A 25,041-nucleotide genomic window follows, 5' to 3' on the forward strand; every position below is an offset into this window, starting at 1 on the left:
GCTGCAAATTGAAACTCTGAATATTTAAACAGGATCCATTTAAACATTAAAGCCTACAGCGGAGAGCTGTATTGGTAATCTGGCATAATGGACATCTTCCCGGTGGGACGACTTATTTATGTATATATATATATGTATATATATATATATGTATATATATATACGTATATATATATATATATATATATATATATATATATATATATATATATATATATACATATATATATATATATATATATATACAGTTAAGCCCATAATTATTCATACCCCTGGCAAATTTTGACTTAAAGTTACTTTTATTCAACTAGCAAGTTATTTTTTGACTGGAAATGACACAGGCGTCTCACAAAAGATAATAAGATGATGTACAAGACGCATCATTGTGGAAAAAAATATTTCTCAGCTTTTATTTACATTTGAGCAAAAAGTATCATGTCCAGAATTATTCATACCCTTTACAAACTGTCACAGTCTCTGGGAAAATCCAAAGTTCCATACCATTCCAAATAGTCAAAGCTGTTCTAAAGCATCCTAATTACCCTGATTAATTGGAAATAGCTGTTTTGATCAACTCAACAGGTGAAAAACAGCAGCTCTCTGCAGGTGGTCTGTGGACATTCATGGCTAAGACAAAGGAACTCAGTGAGGACCTGCAGCTGTGCATTGTGGCTGCTCACAAGTGAGGAATGGGCTACAAGGCCATATCCAAATGTTTTCAAGTTCCAGTGGCTACAGTGCAAAGTATTATTAAAAAATACAAGATGTTCCGCACTGTGGAAAATCTCAGAGGATGTTGTCGGAGGCCAAAAGTGAAACCTGTGCTGGCCAGGAGAATAGTGAGAGAGGTGAAAAAGAATCCAAGGATCACCACCAAGGCCATTCTGGTGAATCTGGGCTCTGCTGGTGGCAATGTCTCAAGGCAGACAGTCCAATGGACACTGTTGGGTTCCACGGATGCAGACCAAGGAAAACGCCACTTCTCCAGGCACTTCTAAGGCATGCCAAAGCTCATTTGGCCTTTGCAAATGCTCATCTGGACAAAGAAGAAGGTTTCTGGTCTTCAGTGTTATGGTCAGATGAAACAAAAATTGAATTATTTGGTCACAATGATGTTGCCTTCATTTGGCATAAAAATGGAGAAGCCTTCAACCCAAAGAACACCATCCCCACTGTCAAACATGGTGGTGGGAACCTAATGCTTTGGGGGTGTTTTTTAGCCAATGGACCAGGGACCCTAATCACAGTAAACAGCACCATGAAAAAGAGCAATACATGAAGATTCTCAACATCAGGCAGTCTGCAGAAAAACTTGGCCTTGGGAACCAGTGGACATTTTAGCACGACAATGACCCAAAACATACAGCAAACGTGGTGAAGAAATGGTTAGCAGACAACAACATTAACGTTTTGCAGTGGCCTAGCCAGAGTCCTGACTTGAATCCAATTGAGAATCTGTGAAGGGAGCTAAAGATCAGGGTGATGGCAAGAAGACCCTCCAACCTGAAAGATTTGGAGCTCATTGCTAAAGATGAATGGGCAAAAATGCCTGTGGAGACATGCAAAAAGCTGGTCTGCAATTATAGGAAGCGTTTGATTGCTGTAATAGCCAATAAAGGCTTTTTTCTATTGATTATTGAGAAGGGTATGAATAATTCTGGACATGATACTTTTTGCTAAAATATAAATAAAACCTGAGAAATATTTTTTTCCACAATGATGCCTCTTGTACATCGTCTTATTATCTTTGGGGAGACACCTGTGTCATTTCTGCTCAAAAAAGAACTTGCTTGTTGAACAAAAGTAACTTTAAGTCAAAATTCGGCAGGGGTATGAATAATTATGGGCTTAACTGTATATATATAAAATGTAGCAATAATCAAATGAGATGTAAACATTTATAAGGGTGTCTGTATCACTGTATCAGTAAAGGCCCCTATAGGGGCCCCCCTCTGACAGAGGTGAGCCCCCTCCCCCCTTTGTTTCCTTTCTTTAAATGTCAGGCACTAAAAGCTAGTGAGGTGTTGCATGCATGCATGGGTGGTCTTTGAAGCTAACACCCACACACTAAACAAATGTGAGCCCTCTTTACTCATTTCTACTTAGACCACCGTCAGTTCGAAGGCACGAGATGACAGCACCTTTGTGATCAGTTTGAGAAAACACTTCTTATATCAAAAAGTGTAACTGTTGAATTGACTGTTTTGGTTTTGGTTTTGTTTTGTTTGTTTTTTTTTGGCGGGGGGGGGGGTGTCAGTAACCAGTATATTTAATGGAACCATCGAAAAAAATTTACCTTCATATACAGAGATTTAAAATATAAGTCTGAAATATTCAGCTTTTGATTTCTCCTTATTTTTCTTTCCCAGGTAGCTTCAGAAGTATAGAAATATTAACACGAAGCTTCCACATTTTCATTCTACAAACAAGGAACATGTTAAAGGCCCACATCACCCTGTGGGACAGGCAGCTGCGCAAAGCTAGTTCTTGCATAGGGATGAAAATTTGTCCCATTCACTTGGACACCATGATCATTTTCTACTTGGGATTCCTTCTGTGTCAAAATAATGTTCTAATAGAATCAGAGTTTAACAGTCTTAAATTCAGAAAGCTGTAAACTGGAAAAAGATGATTGGTATGTTAAAACATGTTAAACAAGTGGTCAGGTAAGATGATCTCTTAGGAATAATTTTACATAAAGTTCCCAAACAACTTGCATGATGTGAAAAATCACATGGCTTTCGTGGCCTTGTCTAGAAATGGCACAGTCACTTTCCAAGATGGAATGGTCTCTCCTTTCACTTGGAGGAAATCGACAGCTGGCAGTCAAACTTGATTGCCAGCTGAAATTCCTTGTTATCCTTGAATCCAAACATGGCCAGTCACTGACAGAATAGTTATGGTGGAGCTGACTATCCCATAAGAAAAGCAGACAGAGGCTTCTCATGAGAGAAAGAAGGAAAGGTATGCAGAACTGTCAGCCACATGTACATAGGCAGGCTGGAGAGCTCACACCTTGCCTGTGGAAGTCAGGTGCTGATATTTCAGTTAAAAAACATTTGGTGTTGCAGGTAATGCCTTGTAACGCCGTTATTCCCATCGCTGGTAGGGAGACATTTCTACTGCTGCTCCACCACACAAAGATGTTCTGGCATTAATAGAGTAAGTCATCAGTGAAGGATGTGTCCCAGCCCTACAATGTTATTAGAGGTGAGAATTGGGAGAAATGCCCAATATATAAGGTTTCAGTTGACTGAAAAAACCTTTTTGTTTAGTCTGCAGGCACTTCAGTGTAATCTGTTGTCACACATGGCTTTTCTCAGGGTCCTCCTGTGTTTCTTCCTAATTGCTGAATCAACAGGTGAGTGAAACAACATTTGTTAATATTTTTATTCTTTACAAAGGCTAAAAGCTGACAAGAAAAACTTTTATTTAATATGTGTATATGAATGAGAGGGAGACTGGTGTAACAGGGAAGCTGCATGAAGCAGAGGTAAAAAGTACCCAAAGGTTTAAAGACTGGAACAAAGTAGTCAGTCCCCTCTTATACTCACTTTTCACCCATGACTGTTCACCAATCCACACCAGTAACACCATTATAGAATTTGCTGATGACACCACTGTCATAGGACTGATCGACAACAACGATGATTCAGCCTACAGAGAGGAGGTTCAGCATCTGAAGCAATGGTGTGACGACAACAACCTGCATCTGAACACAGCCAAGACCAAGGAGATGGTAATCGACTTCAGAAGAACAAAGCGTTCTGAGCACTCTACCCTCTACATTGATGGGGAGGAGGTAGAAAGGGTAGAAAGCTTTAAGTTCCTCGGAGTCCACATCTCGGCCGACCTTACCTGGTCCACAAACATCTCCCACCAGGTAGGGAAAGCACAACAAAGGCTGTACTTCCTCAGGAAACTACGTCAGGCCCAATTACCCCAAAGACTGCTAGTAAACTTCTACCGCTCCACCATTGAGAGCCTTCTGACCTACTGCTGCACACTCTGGTTCAACTGCTGCACTGCGGAGGACAAGAGGAAACTGCAGCGGGTGGTGAGGGCAGCAGAGCGGGCAATCGGCACTTCACTAACTCCCCTCAGAGACATCTATACTGGCAGACTTCAGCAGAAAGCCAGCATCATCATTAAAGACCCCTCGCACCCTGGACACTCACTTTTTTCCCCCCTTCCCTCTGGTAAACGCTACAGGTCCATCAGGTCGAAGACAAACAGACTCAACAGAAGTTTTTACCCACAGGCTGTCAAACATGCCCTACCTCCACCCTGATTGGAGGATAACTGCACTGCCAACACTCGTGGACATTACACCTTATTTATAAATCGTATTTCTGTTTATACTTCAATGCAAACAACATCCCTACCTCTTTAAACTGTATTTATTATAACATTATTTAGTATAGTTCCAACAGCACCCCCCACTCAATGTGCAATATCACTGATCACACTGCACCTCTCAATGCACCTGCTAGTTAGATGGCATGTATGTGTATGTATATAGATGTAAGCGTGTTTGTGGAAATATGTGTGTGTATGTATGTACGGATGCATATATGTATATATACATATATGTATGTATGTGCATGTATGTTTGCAGGTGTATGTATAACTTGTACATATCTTTCTTGTGTAAATGTAAATTTGTCTGTTATTGTGTAAATACTTACGCTATTGTGTGCTTCACACACATGGAGAGATGCCAAACTGCCTTTCACTGTTCTTGTAACAGTGACAATAAAAAGCTATTCTATTCTATTCTAAAAAGTAATGGATGGTGAACAAGAGAAATGAAGAAGAGAGTGCAGGCAGGATTTCAGGGGTGACTTGTGAAAGAAGGGTAGCAGCAGGAGTTTGATGATAGTTCTACAAGATAGTTGTGAGACCTGCTTTGATGAACGGCTTAGAGCTGGTTCCACGAAAAGGCAGGAGACTGAACTGAAGATGCTGAGGTTTCATTTGGTGTGAACAGGATTGACAAAATTAGAATGACTATATCAGAGGTTTGGAGACAAAGTCAGAGAGGCAAGTTTGAAACGCAATGGCATAGTCCTCTTAGGAGTTGAGATGACAGACATCCCAAGCCCACTGTGCAATGCTCCAAATCTGCAAAAAACCCCAACAACAAACAAACAAACAAAAAAAACCCCACAGTAGCGATAATTAGCATGTTAAATGTTAAGCTTTCTGGACTTCATTCATGCGATTTCATGAACTGGAGACAAATGTGAGATTTGATCATTTCAGTTATCACTTACATTGCATAAACAGCAGCTACACGTATTAAAGTGACAGTAGAGTTAGATAAACTTCATACTTACTTGTTCTCTTTCCTTCAGCTCTGCAGCAGGATGTGTAGGTGAGGTTTGGAGAGGATGTCACTCTTCAGTGCCAGATTTCCACAGATTAAATAATAATCTCAGTGCTGAAGTGGAGCAGAGCTGACCTGAACACAGGCGGCTACGTCTACTTCTACAGGAACAACCGATTCTATGAAAACTACCAACATCTATCTTTTCATGGCCGAGTGAAGCTGAGGGACCCGGAGATGAAGGATGGAGACGTTTCTCTGATCCTGAACAGCGTCACGTTTAATGACACTGGGATTTATGAGTGTCACATAGCTGTGAGGAACCCTGTGAGAAATAAAAGAGCTCACTCTGAGATCAGTCACTTCATCAACTATAGTTACAGGTGAGTCTCTTCCCCAGCCAGGAAATTGCAGCACTTGCTCACTTTAAAAAGAATTTCCTGTACTTGTGTGACATAGTAAATGACCAACCAATATGTGTGTAGGTAAAATAACTCACCCACTGTCCCCTCTGCTCACTTCTACTCCGATGGCGAGTGTGAAGGGTAAAGTCATAGCAATCTTCTTCTTTCAGCTGCTCCCTTTTGGGCTTGATACAGCATCTGACTCTGATCCTCCTTAGCATCCTCCTCTGCCACACCAACCCTCTATATGTCCTGCTTCACTACATCCATCAATATTCTCTGGACATATTCTCTCACACACGGATACTAAATGTACTTTGGTGGACATTGGTCATCAAAGCTATATTTTAGCTGTATATATTTGAAAAGGTTTTGCTGTTTTCGCAGCTGTAAAATATAATTTGCTCCAGATGAGTAACTGAAGCTGTTATCAGTAGTTTCACCTGCAGAACACACACTCTTGTTGGTTTCTTATTTTGGTGTCTCAGCATTTCTGCTCTAACAATTAATGTTTTCTCTGCAGGTGAAACACGTAACAGCATGTTTGAGCAGCCCATCACAGAAGGAGAACATGGAGGTGGAAACATGCATTTTGTTCAAGAGGAAGAAACTCCAACTGTCCTGATGGTTGTTCCTGTTGTTGTTGCTGCTGTCCTTGTTGTTACCAAGGTTATTATCGTTAACGAAAACTAACGAAATAACGAAAACTAGAAGTGAAAAAACATTTTCGTTAACGGAAATAAAAATAAAAACAAAAAAAGGAAAACTAACTAAAACTGTAATGAGTGTTCACAAAACTAACTAAAATTAACTGAATTTATAGCAAAAATGTGTTTAGTTTTCGTTGATGTTTGCGTGTCATACAATAGTCAAGGGTGAAAAAGAAGTTTAGTTTCCAGGTTTTTTTCTTGCTGTGTCTCATTATGCCAGCAGGTGGCAGTACGTTAGTCGAGTCGTCTGTGTCGCTGCTCCGTCCACGCGCAGAATCATGTCAGGAAAAGTCTGGAGAAAGCGCCAGAGTCCAATTTGGGATTACTTTGAATATGACTGTGTTTGGGATAAAGCAAGTGTCTTGTAGTGGAACGAGACAAATTATGAGGGACATTTCTAAAAGGAGAAAAATCCCACAAACCTTAAAGGGCACTTGAAAAGCTCACACAAGAAGGCTAACCTAGCTTACCTGGAGAAGGTAAGGGAGCACGCCCAACCCTCATCCCCAGAAACAGAAGCTAACCCCAGGCAAGGCAGCGTGATGCATCCCGAGACAAGAGGACTGGGATATCTACATTAGTGATGCGCGAATCATGAACGAATCGTTCAATACTCGAGAATCACTTTACTGACTCGTGAATCATGATTCACAAGCGCAACTGACTCACTGACTCATCCCTGTTGCTGTTAGCAAACTAATTTCATTAGTAGAAATATATCTAGCTTATAATTCAAATTGTGAAGAAAAACACAACATCCAGTATCTTAACAAAAACATTTCTGCTCTGAACTGGAAGAAAAAACCCTGAGTAGAAGCTCACATCAAGACAATAGCTCCTCGGTTCACAGTAGCATCGCTCTGCTAACATGCTAACAGCACATTTGAGCTACTCACCCCCTCCTTTCCTGCGCTGAATCGTAGGGGAAACAAATCACTCATGACTCACTAACCCCCTCCCTCCTGTGCTGAATCATAGAGCTAGCGAATCACTCATGACTCGCTCACCCCTTCCCTCCTGTGCTGAATCATAGAGCTAGCGAATCACTCATGACTCGCTCACCCCCTCCCTCCTGTGCTGAATCATAGAGCGAGCGAATCACTCATGACTCGCTAACCCCCTCCCTCCTGTGCTGAATCATAGAGCGAGCGAATCACTCATGACTCGCTCACCCCCTCCCTCCTGTGCTGAATCATAGAGCGAACGAATCACTCACTCACTCACCCCCTCCCTCCTGGCTCGCAGCTACTTCTTCTTCTTCTTGGTTGGCAACCAATGTTAAGGCGCACTACCGCCCCCTGGCTCACAGCTCAGTGGACATTTAGATGAGAAAATATATATTTGACACATGTAAGGAAAATACTAATAAAATAAAAATAAACAAAAGAAATGTTCCCTTTAGAAATTCTTTTGCTCTTTTTTGCTCTATAAAATAGTTGTTTTCTTTAAGAATCACTCATCTTAGCAGTAGGATATACATTAAAAGAGAAACAAATTAAGTTTGAGTGAAAATGTACATTTTTTGCACTCTCTGGTCAACTGACTCAGTGACTCAAATGACTCAAAAAATCCGATTCACTTTGGTGAGTGACTCATTAAAACTCGATTCAGTAAAAAGAATCAAATTTACCATCACTAATCTACATAACTGTGTGAGTCAATTGCCTTAACACCCGGTGCTGCAAGAGTTAATAGTCTCATTGGGGCCAAGATATACATTTTATAGTTGCCTGGTATCAATGGTTGTTCATCTGCCCTAATTTATTTATTTAAAGAACCCATAGGTGGGAATGTGAGTTGTCTGTCTCTGCGTGTTAGTCCTGCGACAGACAGGCGACCTGTGCAGGGTGCAGAGTATGGTAGCTGGAATAGCAACATACCCAAGGATAAGCAGAAGAGAATGACTGATATGATGAAACTGGGATTTTGTTACACTTTACTGCAAACACAACTAAAACTATAACTGAAACTAATCAAAACTAAACTGAAACTAAGGATTTTCCAAAAAATAAAAACTAAACTAAACTAGCAAACAATTGGTAAAAACTAATTAAAACTAATATAAAATTGAAAATCTGAAGTCAAAACGAAATAAAAATAAAAACTAATGAAAATTGCAAAACTATTAAAACCCTGGTTGTTACTATAGGTGGTTCTGTGCTACTGTGGACATTTAAAAGAAAGAAGCAGCAAACTACTGAGGCAACCACAACTGAAACTGCCAACTGTCTCCACCTTCAGGTTTCTGGGCTCCCACATCTCTGCCTATCTCACTTGGACAAACAACACCAATACCCTGCTAAAGAAGGCCCAGCAGCGGCTACACTTTCTGCTTGTCCTGAGGAAGAACAATCTGGATAGAAGCTGCTGCTGGCCCGTTCCTGCCCCTGAGTAGAGAGCATGCTCTCCTACCACCTGGGTGTTTATGTACACAGGAGCCACAACTGAGAACAGGAAGACTGGCCAGAGGGTAATTAATATTGCCCAGAAACTCATTGGCTGCCCTCTGCCACCCCTGGGGGACATCACAGGTGACCCCTTGTGCACTCTGGTTGGTGCCACAGGTCAATGATGTCCAATACCTCCAGACTCCACTAACAGCTTCTCCCCTAGGCCATTCAGACTGTGAGTAAACACACTGTACATGTACATTAACAATAATGGTAAATTCTATTCTATTCTCCATTCTTATAGCATTATTCATGATTCTCTTGGCTCTTGACTGAGGCGGTCGCACTGTTCTCCTCCTCCCTCTCCCTTATCTTTTCTGCTTGGCTTCTCATGTCTTTTGTATTGTCTCGCTTATTCAACTGGTCCCGTAATGGAATTGACACCTTCCTGGGCTTGGGAGAGCCTGATTGTCCTGCGGAGACATTTGCTGCCAGATACTCGATGGTCGGTTGCGTTGTGTGTCTGGCGACACTCTCAATGGAGGACATTAAATGACATCTACCAATTCGGAACTGCAGTAACATAGTTCTGGCTGATTGGAGCTGGCTCAGACCTGGCTTATCGAAGTACAAGAAACGGCTACAGCTGTCAAAGTAAAACAGGAAGTGCACAGAGGTTCAGACAGGCGGAGAGAGAGAGGACAGACATAACGGGCTGGGGAAAAACATTGAATGAAACACAAGGAGGGGAAACGAGGGCTCAGAGATACACAGAAGGGCACACAGGGGGTAATCAAATAAGGAACATTTTGGCAGAACCTAGGAACTATGGCATAATGAAAGAACAAAAGTACAAAAACACATGAAAACTCAGAATACTGGGCCAACGTGGCCCAGGACCATGACACATTGTGAAGATGCTAAATACTTTGAACATACGTCTAAGGAACGCCAACCATTTCTTCACGGGTTGCTAGGTGACAACGCCTCAGTTAACTGCTATCCTGAAAATCGCAGCCCCTTTGAGGTGCCAGTTCTAACCACTGTAACATCAGCACACTCTGACATTTCCACCCACCTCAAAGCACAATAAAGGTTAACTCAATAACCATGTTAACTGAGGAGTGTGGCTGTAGCTCAGGCGGTAGAGCAGGTCATCTACTGATTGGAAGGTTGGTCTAGTCTGCATGCCAAATATCCTTGGGCAAGATACTAACCCCAAATTGCTCTCCGATGCATCCATTGAGGTATGAATGTGTGTAAATGTTAGTTAGAAAGCACTTAGAAACATGTGCTTGTGCAAATGGGTGTGAATGGGTGAATGCACAAGTTGTATAAAGCGCTTTGAGTGCTCAGAAGAGTAGAAAAGTGCTATATAAGAACCAGTCCATTTACCATTTACCAAAGGAAAGGCACCCAGCATAAAACCTTTGTCAAATCAAACATTTGGAGGTTTGTATTCACAACTTGTTTTCTTTTAACACATCTTTTTCTATTCGTACCTAAAGCTTCTATTGTTTTATTTGTGTGTATTTATTATTTTTCAATAAATTTAACTAAAAAAAATGAACACATTATATACCAGTACTGTCTTTCTTCTACTGAGCGAGCTCACTGAAACTGACTGAATCTTTTCAAGCATCAAACAAAGTCTGATCAGGAAACTTGTCTTGAAAACTATTGTTAGCATTGTGTCACTTTTTTGTGTGTTGTTTTCTTTTTTTAATTTGTTGTTTTTAATCCTGTGATTAACCATGTGAGTGAAAAAGTTTGTTTCCGTAATCGGAGAAAATAAGAGGAAACCACTTTTGCGAAAGAGTATACATTTTGAAATCCTTCAAAAACATTTCAAAATATCAGCTGAGAAACGACAGCAACAGGAACTTGATTTATTTCATCATGGCTGAAAAAAAAATCCCCCCCTGACCCTTCAGAAGAAGCTGATGTTTTACTCAGTAACAAAGCAAAAAATTCCCAGAACATGGGCTGTCCTATGCAGTTTGTTCTCCTAGTAGTACCATGTAAATATACAATTTTCAGGGTAGAAATTCTCATTTAAGCTCTGTTCAAAGCTGCTACCAGATCAACTTCTCCCTCCAAGTTTTGTTAAGCGTTGTTTCTATAATGAGTTTTGAGCAACAATATCATGGGATATACCAGTGGGATGGTCCCTAGATTTCTTGAAAGCATCTGACTTTAGGTTTCTGTCTAAGCTTTTTCTTTTCATTTCTTTTTGTTTCTTTTCTTTTTTTTATCATAATAATGGGGAGAGTTGTGTTTTGAGGATTGTATGTTTTTTTGGGTCTTTGTTTTGGTTATCCATTATCCATCTATCGACCTTCTTCTGGTTATCCAGGGCTGGGCTGCAACCTAAGCAGAAAAGCCCAGACCTCCCACTCCCCGCCCACCTCCTCCAGCTTGTCTGGGGGGACACCGAGTCATTACCAAGCCAACCGAGAGATATAATCTCTCCAGAGTGTCCTGGGTCCGCCCCGGGGCCTGGGGCCCGGGGACATGCCCAGAACACTGCGCCCAGGAGGCATCCAGATCCCCAAACCACCTCAACTGGCTCCTTTCGATGTGACAGAGCAGCGGCTCTACTTCTACACCCTCCCGGATGCCTGAACTGCTCACCCTATCTCTAAGGGTGAGGCCTCATTTTTTTGGTCACTACCCACAGCTCATAACCAGTACAGTCTGTCATGGTGTAATCACAGTAATCACAGAAACAATCTGTCTATCGATCTCCTGCTCCCGTCACTTGTGACCAAGACCTTGAGATACTGAAACTCCTCCACTTGGGGCAGGAAGTGGAGGAGTATCCTCTTTCATTTATTGGGCATTTTCTAGTCTGTTTCATTCTGACTGTATGGTCTCACTTCAGTCTTTAAGGTTCCTTTGCCTTCAGTTTTTTTTTAATTATAGTTTCTCTTACTTTTTAGAGTTGGCTCTTTGATTTATCTTGACTTACTTAGATTCTTTATCTCGATGTAGCAGGCAGGGCTATTTGGTTTCATTCACTGTGTTGCGCTTCATTAACCACCCAGAGTTCTCCTGTATCCTGTTCACCGTGAGCTTCCTGCCTTTGTGTTTAGCAAATTATTTAACTTTCAGTTTCACTTTGTCACTTTGTTTTATTTTTTGTCCTTGTCTATAATTGTTTAGTCTTTAGTCTGAGTCTGCCTCAGTGTCTGCCTCCCATGCTAGTCACTTCCTGTGATATCCTCTTTGTTTCCTCACACTTTCACATGAAATGGGTGGTGTTGGCAGCATTAGACTAATGGGACTAAGGGGCTTTTCACAGACGATGAATCATTTTCCACAAATCTCTATGAGTGCTGCCATAAAGAACCCCCCCCCAAAAAATAAAATAAAAATGCAGTAGTGTTTCAAAAAGAGAACTTATTAATGGTGAAGAGAATCAATACTCTGGTGTTTTGTTAAAAAAAGAAAAAGAAAAGAAAAGTCATGGTGCTCCTGCATCAGCTATTTCATTCTAATTTTCTTCAGTTTTATTTTTATAACAGCAAGGTCTGGCTCTTGCTGCGTCCTGCTCTTCAGCTCCATGTACCTGGGGTGAGACTTTTTAACAATTATTGAATAATTTCTGCTGAAATTTGCACATTTGTATGCTTTGGCTCTGTGATCTTACCTTCTGTTCTGCTCTCTGCAGAAAACCTGGATCCTTTGAGTGATTTACCTTTAAAGAGAATTTGTGGATCTAAATTGGACAGCGTGCTGACAGCAAGAAGTGTCCTCTGGGGCCTGCCTGAGGCCTCTCTGTGGAGCTTGCATGTTCTCCAAAGAAATGCTGTCAGTGAGGTTCAATTGCCTGTAGGTGTGAATGTGAGTACAAATGTGTCTTTTAGCCCTGTGAGACCAGGGTGTACGCTGCCAATCAGCCTCTGTCATTGAGTCTCTGCTATCCTAGAACAGCACGCTGAGCAGTAACTCTGAAAGGGTTAATGAGTAACCTTAAATGTGGTTGGAGTGTGGTTTGTGTATGTGTGTGTTTTTCCCTTTTTTGTGCACCTAGTGTGGCAGCTGCACCCTTGGACAAAAACTGATTTATCCCAAAGACAAAACTCCTAAATAGTAAGATAATGTGTGCGGTGCAGCGAGGAGTGTTCAGACCTCAAAAGTGGAGATTCTTGTGATGTAAATGCCCACATCTTTCTTCATGATTAGTAGAGGGTCAGCAACCACCACTCAACTCCTCCCTTTCAAGAGAATAAAACTAAAATATCATTGATTTCTACCTTTCTACCTCTCAAAGAACTTTAAATATCCATATGACAGCTTTGACCATCATATGTTTTTGTGAAATTCTGAACCAATAACTGGATGTGACCGCCTACTTTAAGGCGAAATGGAGTCTTTTCCCAGCAGTTCCGTACTTAATCAGGATTCTTTGCTTTCCAGCAGGCTGTTCTGGTTACTCTGAGTTCACACTTGCTTATCTGCAGATTGATTGTTAAATTGAATCTATTCGATTCCATTTTGTGGAAGCAGAGCAGCTTTACCCAAATGGAAAAGATATATATAAATCTTATAAAGTTTGTATCTGTCTTGTGTGAAACTTGTATGAAAAGCATACAAGAGTGAAAACAGATATAAGATCCCTTGAAAAATTATATAAATGAAACTTGTATGTTTTGGATACTTACTAAAACAATATATGAAAACAATGAGAACGTGCCCACTTTCATGAGTAAATCATATAAGCCTTATATGATTCACTATATGAAGTAGGCTACTTCTTTTGCAAGTCTTTTATAAGTGAATTTCTATTTCTTTTCCATATGGGTAGTAACAACTCAAATCACCACAGAAGATACAAGAAGGCATTAAGTTCGTCTCCGAAACACTTGCTAGAAGTCTTTTTTTAAAAAAAATTCAGATTGGGAAAAAAAATGTGCCTTTATGCTTTATATGTTAGAGAAACAAATTATGTAGGAACTGTGAAAACATGAAGACTCCATCACTGCAAGTCACCTTTGACTGAAACTGAAAAAACTGACATAAACCTTTAAAATTTTAATTTCAAAAACATCAAATTAAATCCAAATTGGGTTTTTTTTTCTGTGCAACAAAATTGGAAATATCTCTAATTTATCTTTACACAATCAAGGTATTCTGTCCATCTATGATGCAGTATAGATATAATCTGGAATGATATTCAGTTTTTCCTCATTGAGTGTCCTGAGTCAGTGTGAAACTGAAGTAACTGATTGCTACTTCAGTTTCACACTGACTAACACTCAGTTTAAGGATGAGAAACTCTGTCACGGTACTGGGTCTGTGACTCACTGACCACCACCAGTAGACAAACATGGGGTTAGTATCTTGCCCAAGGATATTTGGCATGCAGCCAGGAGGCAGCCTGGGATCGAACCACCGACCTTCTGATTAGTGGCTGACCTGCCACCTGAGCCACAGCCACCCCAACGTGGTTGGATGTACCAACCAACCAGGCCATCTTAGATCTTCAAAATTAGTTAATGTTAATTTTCAGTGTTATTAGTCTTCATAGCTGTCATGTTAGCAGACTGTTTACTTGTAGCCTTTATTCAAAATGGTATCTTGAGCCAAAAAGTAATTTATCAGACCTGAAAAAAAAAAAAACACAACTCAGACATGAGGATTGATGTATATGTGAATATACATTATTAACCCTTCTGTCTTAATTGTAAAGTCATTCTTATTTGTGTAGCAGATTTAAAACCACATAATTTCTCCCAAATGCTTTAAAATCAGGTAGATTTAAACCACATTTACAAAAGACACAAAGAGCAATCTGTATTTTTTGTACTAATTAAAATGAGAGCTTTGGTTTCATCCCATAGTTGTGAAATACAGGCTTAACAGTGAAACAGTTGGTGATACACTTCATACATAATTGCATAAAACATTGCTCTCTCCTACATAAGCTCCATTATGACTTAAAAGAATTGGTATTAGTTCTTGTTAAATGCAGTACTGGCCTGTATAGTGATGGTGTGATAAAGCCCTATGTGTCACACACACACACACACACACACACACACACACACACACACACACACACACACACACACGACTAATCATCCTCTCTGAGACTGATTGACTTATGTTATTATTGTGCAATAGAATGTCAAAATGCTCCTAACTGCTGATATTTGTCTGCCTAACCTGCTTACATCTCCTTGTTCATGTGAAAAAATAATTTCTGCATTTTAAACAGCTCGAATCGCATAAGAAGGCAGTGACATCATTTCAGAGAAACTGAGCCTTTGGTCACGTGATATTCTAGGCCTTATTTGGACACGCGACCTTTACTCGACAGAGGACTAAGGTTTCAGTGTCAGATGTAACATCACTAGTCCTGTATTTACTTCTTATTCGATCAGCACCAGTCACACGCCACTGCACTACTATATGTTTAAGCCATGATTTTATTTTGTGAACCAAACTAACTTTTTACACATTAAAACGGACACATTTCCTGAAACGCTTTGCTGGAAAAGAGACATACTTATTGTAATATGCATGCAACTGATTCTTCCATGAGTCACTAGAGGGAACCAAAGGACCACTAAAAACCTCCACAGCCCCCCTCAAAACACACAACAGTCTCAAAGAATGAAGTTACGTTGAAACCAAGCACACCATTGTTTTTCTTGTGACATTACCAGTAAGTTTGATGTGTCACATGGCCCTCTTCCTATTGAAAAAACAAAAGTTGTATCCAAGATGGCCGACTTCTAAATGACCACCATGGTCACCACCCATCTTGAGGAGTTTGCTCCCTCACATATACTAATGTGCCACAAACAGGACTTTAATATCACCAACCATTCCCATGTTATTACGGTGTACCCATATAAATGGCCGACCCTGTATAGCAATCTAGAGTTTTAGCTTATTAACTACAGCTGTCTGCTGTGTTTTTTAAAGAAAACAGAAATATACAAACAGTAAGTATAAGTATAAAAGTATAAGTATAAGTATAAAATATGAACGTATTTATCTAGTCTATGAACATGATAATTTCCCCAACCATGATGTGGTTAGCACACAACCCTTACTAGCCGGTACACACAGAAACAAATTAATAGTAAGTTTGTGAGTAAATTTCATTTATAACACATTTAAAACCAATGTGTTTTTATAATTCTGTCTAGAAAATAAAAAAGAGAATATACATATTCAGTCTGTATATGAAATAACCCAAGAGCACCCAATCCTTCAATCACAGTTCCAGAAATTAGAGGTCTAAAAACACAGAGACAGAAAAGGTTTGTCTTTAGCTGAGTCTGAAAACTGTTGGGTGTGTGTGTGTGTGTGGGGGGGGGGGTCAGTTGTGTCAGTTGGGCCTTAATGATCTGGAGGGAAAATACAGACACACACTATTTCTACCACATATGCAGGTTTGATACCATTTAGGCTTTAAACACAGCGTCTTAATACTGAATTCTATCATTCACAGGGAACTAGTGCAACTAAACTAGTGCAAGCCTGCTGACACTGTACTAATGTGATCTCTTCTCTCAGTCAATGTAAATGGATAAAAGATTAATGAGTAACTCTGCTATGCAGTGTGTAACAATAGTCCAATTTAAATCAAAGGTATGCATGAGTCTTTCCAGATCAGAAGACCAATCACAGAGCCCATCACTAAAACATTAAAGCAAATCTTAAAGAGTATCTGCATCATTATTCAGGGTGAGTTTGATACTAAGAGTGTGTTAATGGGTCATACAGTAACTTTGTGACTTTCATGCTTCTGCTGTGTTAATCAGAGATGAGCAGACCAGTGAGAATAAATAAATCTACAGTCAAACTTTTGTGAACCTGCTCTGGAAGTATTTCAACAAAAGAAACATAGAGTAAAAAATGAGGCATGACACTCCCTATGTCTTTGTGACATCATCAATCTCCTGGTCCAGTCCCTGTTAAGCCTGTGTAGGTGGGATCATCACTGTCACAGGAGGCATTTCATGGAGTCCAGCAAGGTCAGAAAGGAAAGTTAGATTATTCTATTTAAAGAATTAAACAATTAACAGCTGCCAATCATTCGGTTATTAGGTCATTGATTATTGGCTCTGGATAAATATAAAGACACCATGAGGAGAGTGGAGATAAAGTATGGACAGGACACCACTAGGTAGCGGACCAGGGTCAGCGTGAGCTGTGAGTGTGTTGAGGCAGAGGGCAGAGCTCCAGATGTGGGCTGGGCTGAAGCTGTGCTCAAGATGGGTGGTTTTAAGGCAGGAAGTGGAGCTTTGACTGCAGGTCTACCTACAGAGAGAATCCCATCTGTTCAGGTGAATACATAAATAAAAAACCTCAAAAGGTGAAATCAGAGTGAAGCTCCTCACCTGTGACAGTGATCCAGCTGGATGGAGACTCTCCATGACCGCTGATGTCACACTTGTAGAGGCCTTCATCAGACCTGGAAACATGCTGGATGGTCATGTGACCTGTAGGCTCTTTCCCGATGAAGACTCCATCTTTATAGAAAGCAGCTGGGAGGTTGGAGGAATTCTTTGTTTTACAGAGCAGAGTGACGTCATCTCCCTCCATCACAGGGGGGACAGGACTCTGCAGGATCACTGATCCACCTCAACACAGAGACAAACTACAGCATTTCATCCATTTACACACAGCTTCATCAACACTAACTCCACACACTCAGCTTACCAGTGACTGTCAGGTTAACCATGTTACTGATGGGACCCTCTCTGGACTCACACCAGTAAACTCCACTGTCCAGTAGAAAGACATAACTGATGTTACAGGAGGAACCAGCTGGTATTCCCCACCGAACTCCACACTGAGTCCTCTGTTGTTTTCTTGTGTTTCTTGTCAGATTCCATCTCGTAGAGCTGTCGTCCTCCTCACAGCTCAGAGACACAAAGTCTCCTTCGAAGAACTGAGATCGGTTGGGGCTCACTGTCAGATGAGCTGTGAGGGAGAGGAGAAAACATCCTCCATATTTCTTAACAATTGCAAACCTTTTAAAACCACGAACCACTGTGATTGGCTGCGTCTCTGTCGGACAGCTTGCGACTCATAGCAGTGTGCAGGTAGCACCGTTCCTAAATTGTCAGTTATTGACTTGGATTGACATTTCGTTTATGGTTTTCCAGATTGGTTTGCTGCTTTTTGGAACATTTGACATTCCCACTCATTTGATTTAATGGGAGAGCATTGGAGCTCTATATCCACTGGCTGGCTTAACTTAATCAAGTTTTATTTATATATCTTCAAAACACAACAGCGGTTGCCTCAATGCACTCAGGTGCCTGCTGCACAATTTCTGACTTTCCAGCTCAATCTCTCTGCCTATCAATATAAGTCCATTTCTCCTTCTTTACTTTCTAGCTGCTGGAAGAAGATGCAGAAAATCATGAAAACTTCAGCCAAGAGAGTGTCTGAGACAATCGCATTCACACTTTGAGATTAGTCTATTCTATTCTATTCTATTCTATTCTATTATGAAACTGTTATAAAACTGGCCCTTTTAACATGGGAGTCTATCGAGATTGCTTCACTTTTAGAGCCAACAAACATCACTTTTCACTTTCTTGATGCTCCTAACAGTCAGTATTATTAGAAAATAGTGACTAAATTTCAAATTATATGCCAGTGGTACATGTTGTCACGTTACTGTGTTATATGCTACCATGGATTGTATCATACACTCATTTGTGTATGATACATACACGATGCATACAGTATGATACATACAGTAACTATGTATATTTTTAAAATGTACTAAAATTAACTTAACAGTTAACATAAACTGGAGAACTTACATACCTTGTAATGATGCACAGAACAATACTCAAAACAGACAATCTGAAGAGCATTTTTACAGATGACCAACTCATTACATTTACTGATCAACAAACTAGTTTGGATAGTTGTGCTTGTCAAGCACATGCTGCTTTCCCTGTGACAAAACAACAATCAAGATGCCAGGTCAGATCAGAATGAAAATTCTTAAAAACATTAGTGCAACCTCTACAACATTTAGTCATTTGTACACAATATAGTAGCAATTTCTCCTTCCTCTGAACAAATTGCAAATGCTCTTGGACATGTATCAGTTGCTTTCATACAGTTCTCTGCTGTCAACAACATTATCATTTGCTTATGTCATGTCAGTCAAAATGAACTGTACTTTTGGATGGTGAATAGTCGTTCCCAATAAAACTAATAGTCTTTATTTCATTGCTTGAATCATTACATACAAAATTGGTGAATTAGTTTTCAAATGCTGCCCAGCATTATTATTTTTTCCTGGAAATGTCCCCTAAATTGAACATTTTCTCTCAGGTGAACTTGAGCTTTCACTGACGAGGAGGAGTGTAAAGTAATAGTTGTAACCAATGACAAGCCACTTGTTCACAGTCACTCATGGATCGATCCCAAGAACCCTCAATTGGCAAGCACATATGAACCGAGCAGGACATAGTATGAATCATTTCTACAATTCTGTGACACAGAAATGGAAGGTCAGCATCGTGGAAGAGGGGTGAGGATGCGGTGGGACAAAACTGGGGATGGGGGAGAAGATACCATATACATAGGCAGATCCCTAATGAAATTAGGGCAACACTTGTTGACCATGTTGTCAATCACTGTCTCACAATGGATGAAGTTGGTCAGAGGATCCAACCAAATGTTGGAACAACACTGTGAATTTAATCAGTCAAAAATTTTGTAGGGAGAACAGGTATGTATAGTATTGGACAGTAATCCAACATCTCATAATATCTCATGTTTAGTGTACATTACTGCAATTTTACTGTACACGACTATACAAAAAGTGCATAGTGCTGTCTTGAGCACTTTCAGGTAGTGTCACTGAGTTCTGACCTTTTTTGCATTGGAAAACACTGAGAGAATACTGTACACTGTCATAATGGAAACATGACAAAGCCAATTGACTATCTTGTTCATCAAGATGGTGTCAAGACTTCTCATTTTGATGACACTAGCAGTTTCATTGACATGAATACTTGCTTTTGAGGAATGGATTATCAATTTTGAGCAAGTGACTTGCTTTTGCAGGTTTTCCACTAGGATTTGCAGTTTGCACCAAATGTTTTGAGAAATGCACTGCTGTGCAAATGTTAATAGTGATGTGAGAAAAGCACCAAAGTGACTGAGATATTACTATAATATCCAAATCTGGGTGCATCAAAACAAACACAGTGCTTCCAAGAATATCATGTTTGTTTGTTTTGTTTTGTTTTGTTTTGTTTTGTAAAAAAAAGGCTCTGGATGTTAAGGGGTTAAAGTTGTACTGTCTCAGTATGACATGAAAGTGGGACAGGATGTGATGTCTCTGAGTTTCACCACAACATGCACAACAGTAACGTGTAACTACTTCTCTTTTCTGGATCCCATTACTATGAAAAATTAAAAATGTGACAAAGATCCAAAAATAATGCATTTTTATATGGCGATAACTGCAGGCAAGGTAAAATCTGATCTATCCCACCAATGAAAAGCCTCTGTGAGCTCTCCTAAAGCACTTTACAGACTTTTCTTTTATTAGAGCTGCTGAGTTTCCAACTTTGACAAAAGTTTACTGACCTTGGTTTGTTGTGCAGATCAGTAATAAGGTCACAACTAAAGAGAAATGATACTCAGGTTAGTTTCAGGTTTTAGACTCAGGAAGGCATGCACAAAGCATAAAAACCATTTTTAAAGTCACTAAACTCCACTTTTAAAGCTTTTAACTCCACACTCCACACATGCTTTAAAAGTCATCTCTCAAAACTGGAAACACTGTAGTTTAAAAGCAATCTAAGCTGACAGAAGTGTTTTAATAACATCATTTTTAAAAATGTCAATTTAAAAAATAAATTTTACATAAAAAACACAAAATGAAGCTAAAATGTAGCTTGGTTAGAGTTTGTGGGGACCGTAATAATATTTAAGACTGTTGTTTCTTAAATTCTCTTTTTTATTCTTTTTAGACTTTGTTAAAGAATATCATAGGAGCTGAAAAATGCTTATAGGAGTACCAGAACAACTTAAATGAAATTAAATGTTATTGGAATCAAACTCAACAGAACTGCAGTGCAGATGTCAGCTAGTGTAGTAATAATTCATTATGTTGTACTTACAGAGCAGCCACAGCAGTGTTATTTCTTTCATTCTTTCTCTTAATGGTATTATTGACATTTTGATCATAGTCAAACATCATAGTCACATCTCGTTGGACACGCCTCCTTCCTGATTCTGTGAGACACTGCCGTTTGGCTTTGCTCCCCTATAGCTTTATGAGAAATGTTCCTTTTCATAAGTCTATAAAGTGAGGAAATGAGAAATGTTTCTTTGTTTTACGAACCAGAAAGACCCAAACTACTCTTGTCATGAAAATCTTTGTTTTAATATTTATCCTAAAATTTAAACTACTTGTTTCTTTCCACTGTTTGTGACGTCAGTTTAGCTAAAAGGAAATGAGATTGAGGTGTTTTTTAAACTGAATCAGAGAGCCTGTTTCTGCTTTAACCACTAAAATGTGGTGAGAAAAAAAGGGTACAGCGTGTCTGGTTCAAACTGGTTTCAACCTTTTTGTTTAGGTGACCCACATTAAGCATCCCTTCTCCGTATATTGTCGCAAACCAGGCCGCATGGTATCATTCAAAAAGCTATTTATTTTAAATGAAGAAATAAAACAGAAGCCTTACACAAACCATGGATTTTGTGGTCAGTACAAACAGTGGTGTTGATAGGTTCATTGGTGGAATAATGGCATACACAACATTGTTTAGTGCTAACCCAAATGAAACACAACGAAAAACCACCAGGGTATCTCAGAGGAGAGCACCACACAGTGACTGGAGACCCTTTTAACTCCCAATGCATAACATACCAATGATTTGTTGCATTACATCGGTATGTTAAGTTTTGGGATTAGAACATGTTGATGACTGAGCTCAGATGGCCTTTATAGAGCACTGACACGCTAGGCCCAGTTCTTGTCACTGTCATTAATTGGAAATTAACTACTACTACTACTCCTCTAATGTGCAAACGAGGCACAAAACAGAAAAACAAACAGGCTGACAGAAGGGCAACATGGAGTGGGTTGTCACACTATCCAAAGTTTTTGGGCAGTGGCGGTTATCCCAGCCTACTTCAGGGTATTACACAATAAAGCCTGAAATAGCACTGACCAGAGCTAACACAGCTTAGAATCACCATTTAACTTAACTTACAGATTGTCAGCCTGCTGCAGGAAGCTGAAGTACCTGACATAGATCCATGCAGGAATAGGTTGAACATGTGAGGTGGCAGTGTAAGCCACCGATTAAGCACATCACATATAAGTAAAACTGATTTAAGATAAAGGTGCTCATCCTCCTGCTCATCTGGGGGAACATCAGCAATTTCCCAGGCCATCCAAGAGACATAATCTCTTAGGCGTGTTCTGAGTCCACCTCAGTGTTTCCTTCCTCTAGGATAGGCTCAGAACACCTTGCCCAGGAGACATCCCAATCAGATGCCCAAACCATTTTAAACTGCATAATCAAAGACATTCTTCTATTTCAATTCTCCTCCCCATCCTGTTGAATGGTGTGGGAGGCAATTAGCTATAGTTTTAACTCCAGACGTTGCAAGTAAGATTCTTGGTGTCCTTATTTGGTGAGGATGTTTTACTTCCTTCCCTTTATGTCCTCACCTGTGTTTGTATAGGGTAAACCATTAAGGGAAGGTAAGCACTGTACAGGGTGAGGGGAGGTGACCCTTTGTCAGCATGAAGTTGTGTGTGTGCATGCACTCACACGCACACGCATGCACGCACGCACGCACGCACGCATGCATGCACATACACACACACACACACACACACACACACACACACACACACAGTGTTTTAACCTTTTGTGACCTTTTGTGGGTGTTACAATGGGTGGTGCTTGTATTCACTGAATAAAAGGCTGCAAGTGAAAGCTGTTTCTTTGAAGTTGGCGAGGAGACAGGTTAGGAGCGTTCAGCTCCAAGAGCCTGGTTCCAACCAGCCTTCCCTTGCTAGCAAGTAAAAAAATATTTTCGCCGTTGTCTTGCTTCAGTGATGAGTTTCTGAACTAGCGGGCCTGCTGAAGCACAGACCCAATAGATATTATTGATTTTTGCTATATGATATTATTTTTGCTCTTAAAGTGTGCATTTTATCCAATACCAGGTGGCAGTTACTCACCACCAAAAAACAAAGAAACAACTGGGGTGTTACTGTCACTTGGTGTTTGCTCTCTGTGGTAGAGTATCATTTGCTATTTCTGTTCCAATACACAATGGTGTTTTTGGTAACTGATCAGCTTATAGATAACTGCGTATTTTATACTGTAATCTTCATATGCTTCATGCATATGTATAGACTCTCTAACTTATAGTCACAGTATTCACTCACTGTGTCTTTAGGGATTTGCTAGCACATAGCCAACTCGCTAGCAGCATTGCCTCCTATCCCTCCCACACTTTCCTGATCATTGTGTTTAATTGCTCCTCATCCTCCTTCAGCAGTAATGGCACTTTTACTAAATGTAGTTAATGACACCTGGTTAGATCGGAAGGTCACTAAAATCAATATTGAATCGGTGTGTAACTTTGTCAAAACAATGTTGGACTGAAATCAAGAGTTGTTCTTATGGTTCTCATTTCTTCAATCAGTGATAAATAGTAAGATGTTCTAGCTTTACCTGAGACTTTCTTATAAAGCAGCGAACTATTTCTCCAGGCTAAATGATGATCTTCTAAATTTGTTATTAATCTCTGGCTCTCTTCCCCAGCATATCTTTTATCCTATCTTGATTCTTTCACCCCAACCGGTTGCTGCAGATGGCCACCCAGAGCCCAGAGACCTTTACGTGACTGTGGACTCAAGTGCAGAACCAGATGCGGAGATGGCCCAGTTAATTTCATACAAGGTTTATTTGTAAACATAAACAAAGGACCTTAAGTGGCAAACTGTGAACAGAGGAGACAGTAGTTAGTGAGGATACAAAAGTTATCCACACACACAAAAAAAGGAATATAAATGTATTTTACAGTTTTGTACCGTTCTTCTAGAATATCATTAAATTTACATAAATAGTGATTTGTGATTTTACTTTTCAAATGTAAATTAACGTAAAATCACTGTAAATGTAATAAAACATAATTTTCTTGTTTTTTTTAAATGTATTTGTCTATTTGTCTGTACATATCCATATTTAGATTGTTAAAATACATTCAATGCTATGGAAAAATATATAAAATGATTCTTATAAACTTTTTTTTACATCAAATAATAATAATTATTATTGTTGTTTAGGGCGATCGTGGCTCAAGAGTTGGGAGTTCGCCTTGTGATCAGAAGTTGGAGCCCCAGCTTGGACACTCTCGGTCGTTGTGTCCTTGGGCAAGACACCTACCGCCTACTGGTGATGGCCAGAGGGGAATTATGAAGTGCAATTATAAAGCGCTTTGAGGTTCTCAAAAAGCGCTATATGAATGCAATTCATTTTTATTTAAACCAACTGTTAACTGTATATTTCTGTACATTTAAGTATTATTATTCATAGTGCTGCATTCATTGACCTTGTTTATAGGTAATTTCATTGTTTAATCACGTTAAATTTTCCTAATTTAATGTTTAAAAGCACTTGAAAAAGGCAAAATCCCATGTAAAATTAGGGCAACAAACTGCATTGTCATTAATAAAAATAACTGTATTTTCATGAGAAAGATATTTTCTGTTATTTTATGGTATTATTTTGGCGCCCCAGCAGCCGCAATATTACTGTTTTTTTTAGGATTTCTTTCTTTTTTTTTTTATGGTGTAGATTGTTTCTTTAAACCATTACCGAGGCACTAAATATGCCCTCAAATCCAGCTACAGCATCATTTCATTGTGTATTTATGAGGATTTGGGTCCAGTATAAACAAAAAAAATATTTTCTAACCTTAACTGATAAATAAAATAAAAAGTGGACTTACAAAGCAGTTGTAAGTTTTTACAACTTTTTTACAGAAAGGCGTTGAAACCAAGCACACCATTGTTTTTCTTGTGACATTACCAATAAGTTTATGTGTCATATGGCCCTCTTTCTATTGAAAAAATAAAAGTTGTGTCCAAGATGGCCGACTTCTAAATGGCCACGATGGTCACCATCCATCTTGAGGAGTTTGCCCCCTCACATATACTAATGTGCCACAAACAG

General features: G+C 39.7%; 1 protein-coding gene and 1 long non-coding RNA gene across 2 annotated transcripts in view; one reads left to right on the forward strand and one right to left on the reverse strand.

The window, feature by feature from the left end:
• LOC102077044 (Fc receptor-like protein 4) overlaps positions 1 to 21,230 on the reverse strand; it is a 66,080-nt gene extending 44,850 nt beyond the window's left edge. The window contains exons 1-2 of the mRNA XM_025903686.1: positions 20,959 to 21,230; positions 20,423 to 20,458 (exon numbers count right to left, since the gene is read on the reverse strand). Of these exons, the coding sequence (XP_025759471.1) occupies positions 20,423 to 20,458; positions 20,959 to 21,025 (103 nt within the window). The 5' untranslated portion in view covers positions 21,026 to 21,230. The remainder of the gene's footprint in view (positions 1 to 20,422; positions 20,459 to 20,958) is intronic.
• Positions 2,471 to 6,392, forward strand: LOC112844114 (uncharacterized). The gene is made up of 3 exons (XR_003216713.1): positions 2,471 to 3,361; positions 5,358 to 5,712; positions 6,257 to 6,392. It is a non-coding gene; the product is annotated as an uncharacterized LOC112844114 (long non-coding RNA).
• Positions 21,231 to 25,041: the final 3,811 nt, after the last annotated feature.

The sequence above is a fragment of the Oreochromis niloticus genome, linkage group LG16, assembly GCF_001858045.2.
Source record: "Oreochromis niloticus isolate F11D_XX linkage group LG16, O_niloticus_UMD_NMBU, whole genome shotgun sequence".
Classification (NCBI taxonomy): Eukaryota; Metazoa; Chordata; class Actinopteri; order Cichliformes; family Cichlidae; genus Oreochromis; species Oreochromis niloticus.